Here is a 19,824-nt window from a genome sequence, read left to right as displayed (position 1 = left end):
TATCTGGGGAGAACATGCAGGAAGGCAATAAACATTTATGTAGTGCCTCCTATGTTTCAGGAGTTGTGTTAGATTCTTTAAAAATATTATTTAATTTGATCCCAACAACAACCCTGAAAGGTGGGTGCTGTTATTATTCTTATTTTACATTTGGAGAACTGAAGCAAAAGGGGATTGAGTGACTTGCCTAGGGTCATACAGCTAAGTAAGTATCTGAGAGCACATTGGAACACAATCTACCAAATTCCAGGTCCAACTAATCCTGTTTGCACTATGCTCTTCTGTCTCCCTTCCTTTTCTTATACCATCACTCATGTCTCAAATAGAATGCCTTTCTCATATCAATGTCTGTTAAAATTCCTCTCTATTTTCAAGGACTAAATATGATGCCATCTTTTCTGTCAAGTCTTCCCTGACATCACCATGTGAAACGCCAGCATTCTCTGTCACATAGCTGCTCTTGTGAAATATAATATAACTCTCCTCTACCGGAATAATAATAAAAATAGCCACTATAGATGTATCTCACTTGATCCATAGATAGATAACATCTATCACTAGATAAAGAGATCTATCTATATCTATCTCTATGTTAGTGATAGATCTATGCATAGAGACACATATGCTAGGTATTATTATTATTGTTTGAGAAATCTCTATGTCTATCTCTCTGTTTGTAGCTATAAAAAGAGAGAGAAATAGAAATAGATATATTGGGCAACTAGGCAACAGAGTGGATACAGTTCTGGGCTTGGAATTAGGAAGACTCTCCTTCCTGAGTTCAAGTCTGGCCTGAGGCATTCATTAGTTGTGTGAACAGGGCAAGTCACTCAACCCTGTTTGCCTCAATTTCCTCACTTGTAAAATGAACTGGAGAAAGGAATGGCAAACACCTCCAGTATCTCTGCCAAGAAAACCCCCATGATGGGGTTGCAGTGTATGACACAAATGAAGTATGTGTACATATACATATATTCATATCTATCTATCTATGACAAGAATCAAGCACTGTGCTAAGAGGTTTACAAATATTATTCCATTAGACCCTCACAACAGATTTGAGAGGTAGGTATTATTATCATACTAATTTTACAGTTGAGGCAATGGGCAAATAGAGTTTTAGTGAATGGTCCAAAGGCACAAAGCTAATAAGTATCTGAAGCCACATTTGAACTCAGACTTTCCCAACTCCAGACCTACTGCTTTATTCACTAGGTCACTTAGTTGCTTCAATCACTCTTCTTTCCCTATTAAAATATACATTTTGAATCACTTCCATGTGAATTGTCTTAGGAAGATTCTGAAGATCACCTGGCAGAATAAGACATCAGACACTGAGGTTCTTTCTTCAGCTAAACTACCAAGCATTCCAAATCTACTGCAGAGAGCACAGCTCCATTGGGCTGGCCACATTGTTCAAATGCCAAAAGAACACTTGCCAAAAACATTATTTTATGGAGAACTCACATGGTGGGGAGAAAAAGAGATATAAGGACATTCTCAAGGTCTCTCTTAAGAATTTTAGAATTGGTTATATGGCAGGGGAGACACTGGCACAGGAGCACCAAGCATCGCATGCCCTCATCAGAGAAGGTGCTGTGCTCTAGGATGCACAAAATTAGAGAAGCCACTCCAAATGTTCCTAGAGACTACTTGTGCCCAACCTGTGGCAGAGCATTTAGAGTTCACAATGATCTGATCAGCCACAGCCGGACACACCGTAACTCGACTAGAACATAGTGATGTCATTTTGGTCCTTTTCGAAAACGAAGGACAACAACCATAAACTCCTGATCCTAACATTCTAACCCCCCTCCCCATGAACTATTTCCAGTCTAAATTTAAATTTCCCTAATGCTATTCCCTTTCATAGCCTCTACCTTCTACTTACATAAGACTATTCACCATCCCCAGCTAATCCTGTTCTCACTGTGCTCTTATGTCTCCATTCCTTTTCTTATGACATCACTCATGTCTCAAATAGAATGCCTTTCTCATATCAATGTCTGTTAAAATCTTTCTCTATTTTCAAGGACTAATTATGATGCCATCTTTTCTGTCAAGTGTTCCCTGACATCACCAAGGTGAAAGCAACTTCTGTCTCAATCAAACTTCTCACAGAATTCTCTCTTTCAACCTCTTTTTAAATCTATTTTATCTACTTTTTAAATCACCAGATTGTCCTTTTTTGTTCAACTTAAGAAGCACCAGTATCTAAGCACTGATTATCATAAGCATAAATCAAACATAGCAAAGACTCTGTGAACTTGTATTGAGCATTTTCCACACCTAGAATATTCTCCCTATTCAATTCTACCTTTCTAAATCCTTCTCTTCCTTCAAGATAAAACTCAAGCACTATTTTTCCATTAAGTCTTCTCTCAGTTGAGACTAATATCTCCCTGTTCCTATTTCTCATAATCCTTTTTTGTGTGTCTCTTCATGATCTCTATTACAGGAGCATAGCATTTAATACTAGAAATACCAATTATTCTTTCTGGCATTTAAAATCCTTCACAATCTGGCTCCAGCCTACTTTGTCAACTTAAAATATAGTACACTTTTCTCACATACAATGGTTTGTTCAAACTGGTACTCCTTTGCCTTTATTCACAGCTAATATTCACCTCTCCTTTCCCAAGAAATTCATTGTCTCCTCACTTCTATTTCTTAGCATCACTTCTATATGAAACTTAGCTCACCTTTTGCATGAAGCGCTTCCTGATTCCCCTACCTAATAGTGCCTTCTCACAGCCCTCACAAATAGTGTTGAATTTTTCACATATATTTACATAAATATATGGTTTCCCCAGACAGAAAATAAAGTCCTTGAAGACAAGGACTGTTATTGTTATTTTTCTCCTCTATGTCCAAAGTACCTTAAATATACTAAGTACTTAATAAATTGAAAAGATTTGAAAATTATCTAATATAATTCCCTCATTTTACAGATAAGAAAAATTAGATTTATAATCTAATAATAAGTAACAGGTTAATAAATAGCTGGAGGTAGAATTTGAATTCAGGTCTTCTGAATCCAAATGCAGTGCTCTTATCACTATATCAAATTATATTTATCTGTGTACACATATCCTTACCTCAATAACCACCCCTGCTTGCCATTAGAATATGGACTTTTTGAGGGCAGTAATTATTCCAATTTTCATCTATGTATCCCTAATGTCTTATATTCTGGATTGTATTCTTCAAAAAGAAACTTCTCTGAGGCACCATTCCACTCCAGATCTATGATCTTCCAATCCAAAAAGATCCTTGTTCCTTAAGCAATAATAGCCAAAAGATCTAATTTCTTCATACTTTATATTTTTTTTTAAGTTTTGGCATTTCAACTAATCAAGAAGTTTGTCTTACTATCAGTGATTTTAAAGTTAGGAACCACAGAGGAAGGAGGTTCCTGAGAACTTATTTGCAAGATAATACCTTAAAATCAAATGCAATTTTGAATATTATATATCAAAAATCATTTATGAAAGCCTTTTTTTGTATCTCAGTGTGTCATGAAAATGACCCTAGATTCTCAAAGACTATGCTATCAGAAGACATGCTATGTCAAGTCCTACCCAGAAGGAAGGGCTTCCAATATATGTCTAGTGAAAGACTGTTGTCCAATGACCAACCTAACAGAGTTTAAAGAGATCTATGTCTAGGATGGTTTTGTCAGTGTGATATCTTACCACTGCGGGGTGGGGAAGGGATTGGCCATGTGAACAAAAAGAAAAAAAAATAAACATACTCAAAACATGGTACCTCAGGGAAGTCAAAGAGGTCTTACAGGAAGGAATTATAAAGATGTTTCAATCCTATGTCTTCATTTTACAGAGGAAGAAACTAAGGAACAGGACAGGAAAGTGATCTAAAAAGGTCATTAGCTAATATTTCTACTACCCCACTCTACCTTACTGTTGAATGAATCAGTAAATATATGAATTAATGAGCAAGGAAATACATACACTGGATTGTACTAGTATGCAAGTAAGAAAGGATGATAGGACAGGATGTGACAGAACCAAATTCTCTTACTATTTTGTTCGTAAATCTAACATGGAGGCATTGAAATAATCCTGGAAGACAATCTTGATCATTTTGTTTTACTCATAATAGCACAGCGTGCTATTTTTGTATAGAGAAACCAGAGTTGAATGTAACCCATCTTACCTTTAATCTTTCTGTTACTCCATCAGTAAAACTGACTGTAAACTCAGCAATTTTCGGCACCCGGAGTTTTCCTTTATTCTTCTGGTCAGGCTGGTATTCTGTCCTTGTCTTCACAATCACCTGAAACATTTATACATAATTACCATTTTTAGATATTTAGTAGGTAGTCATATTTTGCATATATTTTGATGCAAAAAATAATTTATTTCTCTGATTGTCAATCAGTGAGTATGTACTGAGTCCATATGTGACAAGTACAATACTGAAGATACAAAGAAAGTTAAAAAAAAAAAAAAAGTTCCTGCGCCAAGAAGCCTATAATATAAAGAGGGAGAAAACACAAAACCAACTGTTTAAACCAAATACAATCAGAATAAATTGGAGATAATTAACAAAGGGAAGAAATTAGCTTCAAGGGATATTGGGAAAAGCTTCTTGTGAAAGGTAGGATTTTGTGGCTCATTGTTGTGTGTCCAAGATAATCATGACATTAGGGAAATGAGGAGGGCTGTGCAAAGTGATCAGCCTCACTTTTTTCTCCTTCCAGGTTGAGCAGCAAGATACAGATCAGAAGAACAGGAAAAAATGGTCATGAAGGCAATGGGAGGCGACCTTTTTAAGCCAAAATCTTTAATAGGTCTCAGTTTGACTGAAGCAACACCCATTCAAAGATTAAGGCTAGATAAGAAATAAGATAGACAATAGTCACTTTTATCTAGCTATTTTTAGGTACAATTTTTCAATGAGAAATGTAAAATAATGCTAAGCACAAAAAGAGTTCTTGGAAGAACTAGAAAAGGATTTTTTTAAAAATCAAATAGAAGAATAAAGAAAAAAAATAGAGGAAAAAATGAGCAAACAAGGAAAAACAAGAAAAGTGTGAAAAGAGTCAACCAACTAAAAATTGGGAATTAACAACTTAAGGAAGAAAATAATTCCTAGTACAGGATAAGGAAAGAACTCTTAGAGGATGGATAGGTTAAGGAATAGGAGGACAAAGAAGTGGGTAGTCCTTTGAAGAGGGATAAAGTAAATAGGCTGAGAAGGAGAGTGAAGAAAAATAGGAAGGAGGAAAATACACAATAAGTAATTGAAGCTGAAAATATAAACGGGACTGATTTACTCAGGAAATAGAAATGGTTAGCAGATTAAAAATTTGAATTCAATAATATTGTGCTTTCAGGAAACATAAAAATGAGAGATATTCACAAAGATAAAATAAAGGAGAGGCATAGGATTTAGTGTGTAAAAATGACAGGATTAGTAGTCGTCATCTCCAACAAAACTTAAATTAAAATAGATTTAATCAAAAGTGAAAAGTAGAGAAACTATACTAAAACTATCAGCAATGTTATTCAATATTGTTTTATACTATTTAAAATACCTAGACAGGATAAAATGAATATATAGAGAGATTTGTATAAAAAGAGGAGAGAGAGAGAGAGAGAGAGAGAGAGAGAGAGAGAGAGAGAGAGAAAGTGAGAGGAAAAAAAGTGGAGGTACCCCTGAAAATAGTCTTTTCTACTTCCTATGTAACTAAATGAGTTTAGCTTCATAAGGAAACAGAGATCTGAGATAAGAGCGAGAGAGAGCAGATGGCTCAAGAGGAAGGTTTCTGAGGAGAATTGTAATGAATTGGAGGGGAGAGCTTCTTCCAGCAACCAAGGTCCAATCCCTTGAACTAGAACTTCTACTCTTAGAGAGTAATCTGGGATTCAATTACTTTCCCAGGGTCACATAGCTACTACATCAGGTCTTCCTGACTATTTCATGTTTCCTTTCTTATTATTGTTGCTGTTATTCCGATTTAATATACAAGTAACTACATATAATTATTTCCAGATTCACAGATTCAAATGTCATTCAAGACTAAGTTAACTATCCAAGTTTTAAATTAAACAAAAACTAGAATTATATCCCTTTTCTATGACCCAAAAAATTAAATTTAATTCAATAAATATTATAAATCACCTACAATGTGCAAGCTATAGAAGATAAAACTTAGATTAATTAAACTTATCCTTTGACCTCAGATAGCAAGTAGAATATGAATGGAGATACCTATAATCAAAAATTATATAAAAGTACAAGAGGAAGTAGTCAATGAAAACTATCTGATATACTAGATGGAAGGTTCCAACTGATTAGTGGTATCAAGAAAAGTTTTCTAGAGATGGGTGGCATTTCCATTGGACTTCACAATATGTAGGAATTCTGCAATGTAGAAGGATAAAAAAAAAAAAAAGGCAATAAATTTGGAGTAAAGAGATCTTGGGACAAAATTCCAGTTCTGTAACTTACTATAACTATGTGACACTGGGAAAATTATTTCCCCACTCTGGGTCTCAGATTAGTCTTCTACAAAAGGAGAAAATTAAATTTTCTCTAAAGCCTCTTTCAAACCTAAAGCACAAAAGGAAGCTGAACTCATCTACCAAGAATTTAAGCTAAATAACTTCATCTGGAAATTCGTTACCTTTAAATAATCTACTCTTGCTTTGTTGATTTCTTACCATAATCTCTATTTTCTATCCTAAACTTTTTTCCCCTTTCTTCTTCCCTAAATCTCCTCACCCCCTTAAATCATCCCATTTATTTATACTAACTGCCTGAGAACACAAGAGGTCTATCTTCCTCTGACATTCCACAAAACTGAGTATTATGTAACATTCTATAAAAGAAGAAAAGATATTTAATTTAATGGTGGAAATAGTTTGTCAAGTACCTGCTGGAGTGAAGACACTATTTATGTGCTGAAGACACAAAAACAAAATCAATTGCATTCCTTCCTTCAAGGAGCTTACATTTCATTTTGAAGGGAAGAGAAGGGTTACAACATGTACACAGATAACTAAAAAGTAATTTGAATATGGAGGGAGAACTAACCACTAGGGTAGGTATGAATTCTCAGGAAAAGTTTCCTCTAAGAGGTTATACTTGAATGAAATCTAGCAGGAAGGTAAGAATTCAAAGAGGTGGGGGTAAGGAAGGAGGGAGTGCATCCCTTTATGCTAAAACCTGAATACAGGATATAGAATATAAATTTCATCTACTGGACTAATTTTGGTCAATACAAACAATGCATCATTCTGGAAAGACAGGTTGGAGCTGTATTAGGAATGATTTTCAAAACCAATATTAGGAAGATGGGCAAAGGTTTGGGGGTGATGGCAAAGAGAGACACTACACATTATATTTGAAGCAACAGGGAGTCACTAGAGACTTCTAAACAACTAAGTGACATGGACAGCCATATAGTTGGGAAGATTATTTAAGTAGCCAAATGGAGGATGGACTAGAGAAGAATAAGAATGAAATCCATTGTAAGAATGCAAGCTTGAAATTATAGGATCACACACTTAAAGATAAAAAAGAACTTACATGTCACTGAATCCATATTCATTCTATCATGAAGTATAAAGTTTAAGCAACTTATCCAAATCATTTATATACTTAAAAAGTAGTTCAGCTGTGATTAAAACACAAGGTCTTCAAATTCCAAATTCAGTACTTTGTATACTACATCAGGAGAAAAGAAGACAAATGTAAAAAAGATTCAATAAGACCAGAGATTTCACTAGATAGAAAGGAAAGGGAAGAGTTGATGGTGATAGGTAACGAATCTATGTTCCTAGAAGAATGGTTTCCTTAGTAGTAATAGGGAAGTTTAGAGTAGGAGCAAATTTAGGGGAAAGATGGTGAGTTTCAACTTGAGTAAGTTGAACCTGAGATGCAGGATTGGAGTTCAGGGAAATGATTTGGTATGGCTAAAAAGACTTTGGAGTCATATTAAACTGAAAGATGAACCCATGAGACCTGATTAGAATACCAAGAGACTGGTTATGTTTAAAGAAGTTCCTAGAAAGAGCCCTAGAGGACACCAATAAATATCATGTGGGAGATTGACGACTATGCAAAGGAGAGTGAGAAGTAGTTCTATAAGTAGAAGACTACAGGAAGAGCCATGTCAGGGAAGCCAAGAAAGAGAGAATGGGCAGGAGGGAATGGGGTAAGGAAACTAAAGAAAGGAAGTGGTCATTTGGGTCAAAAACTAGACAAAGATGAGAAAGTTAAGAAGAAGGAAAAGTCCTTGGCTTTGGCAGTTAATGAATCACTAGTAATATTGAAGAATAAGTAATGAGGTAAGAGAAGAGAAGAGAAGAGAAAGGGAGACTGGCAAAGATGGCAGAATAGAAGGAAACAGTAAAGCCCAGCTCTCTCCTGTAACCACACCAAAGCTGATCAAGGAAAAGAAAAAGCCTGAGTAATGATCAGAAACTAAAGAAAAACAATAAGAAGTCATTTTTTTCAGTTCAGGAAATCATAGACAGATACCCAGAAGCCTATTGGAACTAAGGAGTGGTCTAGCCAAGTAGGTCCTGCAGAAAGGAGTATTAGGATAAAGCATGAAGATTTAGATGGGAGACGCCCTATATATATTAGAAAAGACAGGAAGAGAAGCTACATGATTGTTTTATGACAGCTCCTAGGTAAAAGTTGTAGATTCAGCCCTTGGACCCAGTCTTGGACCCACAGCTAAGTAACCAAGGCAAGACCTCAAACAAAGAGCAAACTTTTAAGTCTGATCACTCTGAACCCAGAAGTCTTATATGGCATACTAAAAATCAAAAATATAGCCTTACAATCAAGAATTACTTATTGAAAAAAAATGAGCATAATCCTAGGGGGTGGGAAAGAAGGGGGTGGACTGATTTTAATGAAATAAAGAGCATTCTAAACATTCCCAATGAAAAGACTGCATCCAAGTAGCAACTTTGAAATGCAAAAATAGGAAGCAAGAAAAACATAAAAAGATAAATATGTTTAAATAACTGGAAGGTAATATACAAACAGGAAACATTTATAATCTAATCAGGGGAGAAAAACTAAATTTCTCCTCAAAATCAAGAAGCATAGAATGGATTAAATAAGACAAAGGTCCTGGGAGTAGTGTTCTCATGCTTTAATAATTTTAACAGAAAAGAGAAGCTAAAGAGTAATATGATAGAGAAGAAAGGGAAAATAATTATCTCATGTAATCTATATTTGCAAAGAAAATAGCATAAAAACAAGAAAATAGAATGGAAAAAGTGTATATTATTTGAAATTTGCTTTTATATGAACTAGTTAAAGGAGAGTAGAACACACACATTAAGAGTTCATTATATAAATACATTCAATTTAGTAACAAAACTGGAGGGAACTTGGGGAGGGGAGAATAAGAGGGAGGATATATTTAGGGAAAGGACAGGTAAGTAGCAGGGTAGATACGAGCACCAGGTCTGGAGTCAGGGATACTCATCTTCTTGAGTTCAAATCCATTCTCACACACTAGCAGTGTGACCATGGGTAAATCATTTAACTCTGCCTCAGAGGAAATGACAAATTGCTCTACTATCTTTGCCAAAAAACAAAAACAAAAAACAAAAAACAATTGAAGTAACACAGAGTCAGAAATAACTCAATAATAACAACAACAAATATCTAGGGAAAGATAAGTCATAGGCAAAACAAACTCCAAATTTAGGTGACTGATCATGTAGGTCAGAGTTGGAAGGGAGGTAAAACTTAAAGGACATTAAAAATGGGTAAATCAAAATGACTTTGAAAAAATTTATCATAATTGTTAGTAGTCATTAGTATGCAATAGAAAGAATAAAAATCATAATAAAAATCCTACCTCTTATATTTATTAGTTATGTAAACAGAAGCAAGTGATTTAATTGATCAATTTGAAGAAGTTTAGGATAAGAATATATCATAGGTACCTGGGAAAAGAGGAACAATGGAATAATAGATTGCATCAAGGATAGATTGCCAGTACTTTGCATAAGCCCTCTCACTCATCACCTTTTACTTTGAGGGTATGGTGACCAAAGATAGAAAAATTATAAGATAATAGGATAGAAGAAATTCATAGTTAACAATTCTAATGATGAACATGAATCAGATGAACTCAATCAAAAAAGAGAATAAAAAATTATTCAAAATTCATAAAAAGGGACAGCAGAATATATCACAAAGAAGAATCAATGTGTTCTTTTGTAAGAAACACACTTGAAAAACAAAATTTATATAGAATATTTAATAGAGATAAGAAATAATAGAAATTAGGAAAACTTATGCTTCAGTTCTAATTTTTTAAAAAGCAGGGATCATAATCATGAAGTAAAAAGAAAAAACAAGAAAATTTTATTATGATTGAAGGTACCAGAGATAATAAATTAATATCATTACTTAAGATATATGTGCCCAGTGGTATAACATCTAAATACTTTAAAATTAAATAAATTTTAGGAAGAAATAGTAAAATGATAATATTGGGAAACATTGATTTACCTTTTTTTTTCAGACCCAATTTAATTCAATAAAAGAAAAAAGAAACAAAAAGAAACTAAAGGCCTGAAAATAATTTTAGCAAAGCTAGAAATGATAGACCTCTGGTGATTTCTAAATGAAAAGGGAAAAGAAAGCACATATTTAACAGTTGTCTATTTCCCTTCTACAAAAATTCATCATATATTATAATATAAAAACATCATAAATAGCGGTAGAAAAATAAAAATTTTAAACATATCCTTTATTGATCACACTGGCATAAAATTGTTCAGCAAAAAGTTGTGGAAGAAAGAATTAAAAATTAATTGGTGATGAAATAGTTTAATTATATAGAATTGGTGGATCAAAGAATAAATGCATAAGTAACAATTTCATCAAAGAAAATTAAACAATAAGACAACATAAAAACATGTGTGGTGCAATCAAAACAATTCATAATAGGAAATTAATATCCCCAAACCCACTAATTATCAAAATAGAGAAATTACAGATTGGGCATTGAATAACAATAACAAAAAAACCTAGAAAACAACAAATTTGAAAATCCAAATAAGTATCAAAATACAAATTTGAAAAAAATTAAAGATAATAACAATAACCATTTAGTTAGAAAAAGTAACTAGAAGATTTTACTTTTTTAAAAAATCAAGTAGATAAACTATGAGGCAATTTGGTTTTGTAAAGGAAGAAAAAAAATAATAATGAAAAAAGGATGTTCACAATAAATAAAGAAGAAATCAAAGATATTATTAGAATCTATCTCATCCAATGATATGCCAATTAAATTGACAATTTAAGTGAAATAACTGAATGGCTACAAAAATATAAAACAGCCAAATGAACAGAATAAGAAATAGAGAATTCAAATAGCTTACTCTCAGAAAAAAAGAAATTGAAGAAGCAATAGATGAACTCACAAAGGAAAAAATATATAGCAAAACTACATAGATTTTGGTAAATTCTGTTAAACATTTAAAGAAGAAATAATCCCAATTTTACATAGTTGGTGAAAATAGAAAAAAAAAAGATTCCTTATGTCAACATATGAAGAAAAAATCTTTGGATAAAATACAACACCCTAATTTGTTTTTTTAAAAAAAATTGCATATGATGAAATACACTTGTCCTTGAAACTAAGCACCATAATTAAATATAATAAGGATAAACTAGAGGTCATTCCAATAAAAGCAAAAGTAAAGCAATAATAGCTATTATCACCATTACTATTTGATAAACTATAAAAAATGCTAAGGTAGCAATCAGACAATAAAAAGGAATGGATGGAACAAACAGGCAAATAGAAAACAAAATTACATCTTTTTACAGTTGATATGGTTTTCTTAGAGAGCCAACTACTATTAATTGAAACAATAATTTCAACAAAGTTGGAAGATACAAAATAAATTCATATAAATTTTCACTATTTTTATACATTGCAAACAAAATCAAACAAAAAGAAAAAAGGGAAGTTCCATTTAAAATAACTACAGAACCAGACATGGTGGTGAACACCACCCAGGAAAGATGAGGTTGGCAGTTTTGGTTTTTTTGTTTGTTTTTTTAACTCAAGTCTTCTGAGCTTTGATGAGCCCCATGCCATACTTTCTTGGTTCTCCTACTTGTCTAATTGATTTTTTTCTATTCCTTTCTAGCGGGGCTTACTAGATTCTCAATCTTTCAAAGTGGATGTTCCCCAGGGTCTGCTCTTGATTCTCTTTACTCTTTACTGTTTACACTCTCTTGCTAGCCAATCTTCATCTCTCCCACAAGCTCAGCTACTCCTTTTATTTGATGACCCTGCAATTCATTTATTCCTCCCCAACATCTCTTCTGAGACAGACTTGTACATCTAGCCATTGATGATTCATCCTTAATTGGATCTAAAATTAAACATTATTATTTTTACCATTAGAACTACTCTAACTAAAAGAGATAGGAGTCTATGGTTACACCATTATTCATTAGTCTCTCATATTTGCAATTTTGAGTTAATATTTTCACTTTTCCCTCTTCCTTACTTTTAAATATGTAGGTTCATTCCACCTTTGCAATATCTCTATCACTTGTCCCTTCCTTTCTATTCTTGTTTCTACTACTCGAATATAGGCCCTTTTCACCTATTTGTCTGTGCAAAGTATATTGTGAGGTCTACCTACTCCTAACAGTGCTACTTTCCTACCTTCCTCCATTTTCTCCTCTTCAAACCTCCTTTATATAAAAGACAAATAAAACTTCTTAATGCTCAATCTGAAGTCCACTCTCTAGCACTGAAGAATCTGTTTAATTGGTTGTTATCCTTCCTTTTCAATTTTATCTCATAGTACCCTTCATACACTATATGGTCTTCTTGTTTCCCAAACTTCCACCTAGAATGCTTTATCTTTCTCCACCCTTCACCCATCAAATTCTTTATCAGACTGTCTAAATGTCACTTCTTCATTGATACCTTCCTTATTTTCCAATTAATAATTAGTTTCCCCACAGTACTTTGTTTTGGATCTAATTTACTTATAATGAAACTTTGTTTAATGACATTGTCTGGATTTGTGTCTGCCGCTCTCTAACTTTGTGACAGCAACTCACTTAACCACTCTTACATTCCACATCCCCAAAATGAGGAAGTTGGAACAGATTACTTCAAAGATTTTTTCCATTAATGATATTCTATGAAAGGGTACACATATTAAGTGCCCCACATGTCCTGAAGGTAGCAGCTGTTATTAGTGAATGATATTTAGATACTGAAGAGTAACCTTTAATAAAGACAAGATACTTGTTATGGTCTCTTTTTGCTGAAAGCAATTTTTAAAAATGCAAGATATTTAGATATAAATTCTTCTTAAATTACACAAAATGTAATTCGTTCTAGTTTAACTTGGCAACTAGTCTCCTTTCTGTATGCTTTTTGGAAAGAGTGTGCTAGTAATTGTGCAGAACACTTAACCACTGAGGACCTATAAAATGCTTTTGGGAAGTATGTTTATATTCTATTTTTTAATGACATCAAGAACATTCATAATATTTCCTGTGCTATTTTTATACCATTCTTTTTTCCCTTCATGTCTAGGTAAGGAAACAAATTAGTTTTAAAATCCTTGAGGTCAGGTATTGCTTTCTTTTAATTTCTTGTTTTCACATTCATTTTTTCTTTCTCCATCCATGCTGGCCCTCCTTATCAACACATTTCTAGTCAATCAATATGGTACTCAGTCCAGAATAAATGTTCAATAAATACATCTTTCAGTCAGGGGAATTGATAGGGTTTGAATAGATTAAGGGAGGAAACATGGAATAGTGGAAAGAATCCATCTGATATGAGGATATCAGAAATAATAAAATAAGATATGATTGGTTCTAGCATGTCTGAATAACCAAAGCAGAACTGGTTACTACAGATCTATTAATTCTGTTATCATCTAGAACTGGCAAACCCATAAAAACATATCAGAATATCAGAGTTGTAAGGACTATCGCCTATAGACTTAAAAATGGTATAGTCTCTCTCTGATTTGTGTATAGAGAAATCGAGGCATAGAACAGTTATATTCCCTGTCTAAGGCCACAGAATTAGGTCTTTAGAAGACATACCCACCAGTCTTATGCCAAGCAGGGATAGTTTCTCTCTTACTTATATCCCTATCATCTAGAATAATGCCTGGCACAGAGGAAGTGCTTAATAAATTCTTGACAATTAATTAGTTCATTGGTGCTTTTTTAATGTCTATTTTTCTCTAAGAAGAAAGGCAAAAGACTGAAGTAACTGAAAATGATGTTGCTAGATGGCTCTGAGGATCTTCCCCTAATAGTCACATTCTGCCCTAATAGTTATGGGACTCAAAGACAGACTATTCCTGGATCTGAGTGGGAAACTTGGGGGGAGGGACATAGAGAGAAATAGTTAAATATAAATCCTACCATCTCAATTCTTAAGTCCTATATGATTCTGTCACAGTCATACAAAAACAGTTTGCCATATTTTTCATATAACCTTTATTATCTCCTTTTCTGATTCCAATCATCTGTTTAATGTAGATCTTAGGTGTTGATAAATCTTTTTCAGTATATAAATGATTTCTCCCTCTGCACCTAACTGGTAGAGACCAAAGAAGGGGCATAAATTAGAAAAGAAATGATTAACAATCTTAATTGTTTCTAACCATAAATTACTTTTTCATTTATGCTCTACTATCACTCACCATATTTTTTATCATTCCTGCTTACAAATATAGCCTTGAGATTCTGACATCCAGTTGAGAGGTTTCAATACCAAGGGAGAAAAAAAAACACTCAAAAGGACAAAAGCCAATGTCTAGAAAAAAGGTTTGGAGAAAACATCCCTTCCAGTGTCATTAAGAAACTAAATCTTACATTCAACAGCACCAGTTTGTTTCTGCTCTAAATATGCACTTATGTTAACTGCCTCTACTATTTTTCCCTGTGCCTTCATTACATTAACTTCAATCTATACTGTTTTTATTTGCTGTGAATCAGTTTAGTGTATATCATCACTTTATCCAATAATTTCTAACAAATAATGTTTCTGTTAGACATGAAATCAGATAATGAAACTGTCTACCTGGCCAAAAAAGGCAACAAAAGCTCATATACTGCTTGAAAATCAGTTGGAATGGATAAAAAGTTGGTACACAAATCTGATCTTGGAATATCAGGGATGGAAAAGTGTTTTAGAGATTATATAATCCAGCTTCTTCTATTTAAGGGTGAGGAAACTGAGATGCAGAGGAGGTAAATAATTTGATCAACATCATAAAGTTATTAATAATTATTATTAAAATTACTTTCTTATATATGACACTCCAATGTATATTCAGTCATATATACCAATAGCTCGGTGACATTGCGAGATAGAATGAAAGTTTGCTTTTGTTTTTTGTTTTGATTCTAAGGATAATGGAGACCTAAGCATGTTTACAGCTGTAGAGAAAAAGTCAGCAAATAAAAAAAGACTGAAGAGATGAGAGACAAGTTCCTGTAGGATATGGATGAGGATGTGATCAAGAACAAAAATAAGGGAATTAACCAGGCCAAAAAAAAAAGACTTTCTCTTCATCAGATATATGAACAAAGGAAGAGTGAATGTACAAATCTTATACAAAGTATACAAAGTAGGGGAAATAAAGGCAGGTCATAATAAATTGCCTCAATCTTCTTAGTTAAATAGGGAAGGTAAGAGTTAGTAAGAAGTGGGAAGAAACAGAAAACAAGGGTGTAAGAGGAAAGAGAAAGTTAGGAAGGGTCCTTGCAGTGATCAGAATAGAAAAAAATATATAGGGTTGTCATGGGGTCTCATCTAAGACTGAATAACAAGAATTTGCATTGGAACTATGACAAAGTTGGGTAACTTCTATCATCATGACATGAATAGGAATGTAAAAGTTATATAGTGTAGGTGACCCAGAACTAAGAATTATAAGTATATCAATTTAAGAAGGGGCAAGAGATGGAAGCATGGGAGTATATAGTTTAAATAGTTAACTATTGGGTCAAGACCCTGATAGGAAAGTGTAGCAAGATCAAGGGTGTTACAACAAGAGAACAGGAGAGGACAAAGGGACCAGACGTTGTGGTATGAAGAAATTAAAAAAAAAATAGGATTGGGCAATGGAAGAAAGAACAGGAAAATTATGATCACAGCAAATCATTTCAGAGTTCCAGATAATGGAACTGGCATATATCTGGGTTCTGGTAATGTCGTAGGCATTATCACCCTTATGGGTGATTGAGGTAAAATGATTTGTGCAGCTTGAAAGGCAAGAAAATTAAAGATAAGGAATGTTATTTCACTGTTCTGCCATAGGCTTCTATGAAGCAATCATTCACCAGGTAGTGTAGACTGGAATAGCACTTGACTAAGTAATTAGAAGTAGTCACTGTTCTAGTTCCATTGCTGAGGCACATGGAAGGGAAGCATTTTATCCAAAATCTCATTGTTTTTTGAAAATTCTTCCATCTCCTACCCTGATAAGGCCCCCTCTATAGCCCTCTGTCAGGTCTGAAAACCATATTTTAAGATCATGAATAGATAAACTGGACCAAATTAAGAGGAAATTGACCAGAATGATAAAATTACTATAAATATACCATAAGTAAGTAATTGTACAAACTACAGATGTTTAATCTAGAAAAGAGAAAACTTCTAGGAGACATGGACACTATCTTGAGGTATCAGAAGAACTCTCACACATAAGATGCAAGATATGAAAAGAGAAATGGGTAAAAGATATAGATACATTATTTATTTCTTCTCTGTTCAAGTCCATGGTGAATAATGTGAAATCAATCTAGAAAGAAAGACTATAGAGGAAAATTTTGAAGGATTTTAATATACAAGAGGAACAATTTGTACTAGCAATAAACAGGAAACAGACACACAGGCAGATACTCAGACACATAGACAATGTACATGCTGAACTAAAGGAAGAGAGAATGAGGGATAATGTTAAGAAATTATTTTAAAATAGAAAAGGGAAGAAATTACTCATAACTGATGATCTCTGAGTAAAACGGAGCAGAGTAGAAGATTTGAAAGAAATGGAGGTTTAAAATAGTCACCCTGGGGAGTCGATTAGGGAAGAACAAAAGTTTTAGTCTATAGCAATGTAGACCCAACAGAGAAGAGACAATAGGCTATGTGACTTCCTTCCTCCAGCTCCTTCAGTAGCACATGTGGAGGAGGACCAGAGGAAATAAATGTGGTGGTTATCAAGGCATGAGTTTGACAAGGCATGAGTTCAGTAGAATAAGGAAAATGGGATGAAATAAAGTTAAGAAAACTGAGACCCAGAGGATGGAAGGATTGCCAAATGTATCATAATAAGTATCAGTACCAACACAGTGCTAATAATTGCTCAAATTTCTACAGGACTTTAAGATTTATAAAATGTTTTTCTTTTCTCTCAAAATAACCCTGAGAGAGGAATAGGATATGCACTGTTATTATTATTTTACTGAAGAATAAAGTTCTCTAAGGGTAGAAGTGAGTTATCTAAGGTCAGGCAGGTTCAAAGGTAGAATTTAAACCCAGATCTCATTGTTCCCCAACCAGTGAATTTTATACTTCATGAAGAGTCACAGAAATGTTGAGTTGGAAAGAACCTTTGAGATGAACCAGTCCAGCCCTTTCATTTTATAGAAGAGGAGACTGCTGTAAGCTGTTAAATGATTTGATCAAGATCATACAACTAGGAAGTATCAGACTGAGGATTGAAATTGATCCAAACGTGAGGTAAGATATTTTAAAATGAGGTTCTCCCATCAACCCCATGGATAATGAGAACTTGCTCAGAGTAATAATATCAGTTCTCTCCTTGGACTTCCCTATAATAATTAAATCATAGGTATAGTTCCTAATCCACCCCCCAAAATAGAGTGAATATAACAATAATTATAGGCTTCAGAGCTAAAAGGATTCATAGAAAATATCATATTCAAACTCCTTAGATCACTCTTAATACTAACTGACTACATATCATTTCAAAGGATTTCTGTAAGGACCCAAGTGACATAATGGAATTGAAGCACTCACAGTACATTCCTTTTGAGACATAATATGAATATTATCCCAACTTTACAGAGAAAGGAAATGAGTCTCAGAGAACTGGTATGCCTTGGTCATAAAGACAAGAAGATTTGAACTCAGATTTCCTGATACTTGAGTCCAGTATCCTCTCCATGTCACACATAGAAACTAGAGGTAGAAAACAGAGCTAGAAGTAGCCTTTTATCTCACTTTCTTTTCACAAATGAGGAAAACTGAAGGTTGAGGGAAGTGATAAATTAAAGTTACCAGGTTCCTAATCTGGGGCCCAAACTACAAGGCAAGGCCTTTAAGGAAAATGCTAGAGGGACAAACAGAATGGATTTGGAATTTTCCTTGGATCTGTTTCTTTCCTCATATATGGGAAGTTAAGGGTCTGACAAAGTGAACTCTCATAAAAGGTGTTAGTTAAGGGATGTTAAAATTCCCAATTATACATTCTTCTTGGCCTTGCTTCTTCATGAGCTCCTAAATTAGATAACTTAGGGATATATATGGGATAATCTGAGTTGAATTGACCTCAGCAAAGCTATGAAATGAAGGTATTTTATTAAATAATCTTGAAAGCCTCTTTCAGCTCTAACAGTTATGAAAATATTCTGAACTGCTTTGTATGAAAGTTTTCCAACTGCATAAAGCAGGATCATAAAGTTTCTTTACTTTATGATACACAGATACCATAAATGTTAATCAAATAGGTGCTAGGTATAAAAATACTCTGACATAAGAATATCCAAGAATATTAAAAAATTACCCACAAATATTTATTAAGTATCTATTATGTGCATAGCCCTGAGGATACATAATCAATGGAAAGTTGTCATTATTAATGTGAAAATATACCTCAGGGGATAACCTGTTAATTCAAAAAAAAAAAAAAAAAAAAAGGAATAAGACTGAAAAAGACTGGTTCCTTTCTGGAAACACCTTTCTGAAGACTGAAATTGGAACAAGTAATTGTGAATCATAGGATTTTGTAGATTCATAAAATCTTAGAGCTAGAAGAACTCTTCAAAATCATTTATCAAAATTGTTCATTTTAGGGATGAGAAAACTGAGGCCCAGAAAAGGGAAATTGGCTATTTGACATCACACAAATCATAAATTATAGATCCAGAATTCAAACTCATATTCTTTCACCAATGCATGGTCCTAAATTAGCTTCTTTTTTTAAGAGAACTATTTAAGAGAAAGGTATATTCTGTGTGTGTATGTGTGCACACAAGCACATATGTATGTGGTGCAGTGTATAAAACACTATGCCTAGAGTCAGGAAGACTCTTCTTCAGTTAAAATCTGGTTTCTGACAATTATTAGCTATGTGATCCTGAGCAAGTCACTTAATTCTGTTTGCCTCAGTTTCCCCATCTGTAAAATTAGCTGGAGAAGGAAATGGCAAATCATGCGAGTATCTTTGCCAAGAAAATCCCAATGGAGTCATGAAAAACTGAACATAACTAAAATAACTAAACACAAACAACAAAATGTGTGCATGTCTACTGGACATGATATTGGATAAATTATCTCCCATTGTTTTTATTAAAAGTTGTATTTTAAGAGTGATTTGGGTTTTCAAATGTATGGGGAATTTTTCATAAATTTCTCTTCCTATTTACATAAACATTGTCCCTAAAGAAATAAGTAATATGATTTGACATAATTGCCATTGTGAAAATGCTGTAAATTATTCATTCTGAAAAGCTCACAGTGTTCTGATCTAACTCTAAGCTTCTAAGGAGAAGCTCATATAA

General features: G+C 33.6%; 1 protein-coding gene across 2 annotated transcripts in view; it reads right to left on the bottom strand.

Moving 5' to 3' along the window:
- Positions 1-19,824, bottom strand: part of NSG2 (neuronal vesicle trafficking associated 2) — a 228,334-nt gene that overhangs the window by 39,629 nt on the left and 168,881 nt on the right. For both annotated transcript variants that reach the window (XM_051978930.1, XM_051978929.1), the window contains exon 3: positions 4,177-4,296. In XM_051978930.1, the coding sequence (XP_051834890.1) occupies positions 4,177-4,296 (120 nt within the window). The remainder of the gene's footprint in view (positions 1-4,176; positions 4,297-19,824) is intronic.

The sequence above is a fragment of the Antechinus flavipes genome, chromosome 2 (genome assembly GCF_016432865.1).
Source record: "Antechinus flavipes isolate AdamAnt ecotype Samford, QLD, Australia chromosome 2, AdamAnt_v2, whole genome shotgun sequence".
NCBI lineage: Eukaryota > Metazoa > Chordata > Mammalia > Dasyuromorphia > Dasyuridae > Antechinus > Antechinus flavipes.
Note: the sequence above shows the minus strand (reverse complement) of the source record. Positions and strands in the feature narration are given on the sequence as shown.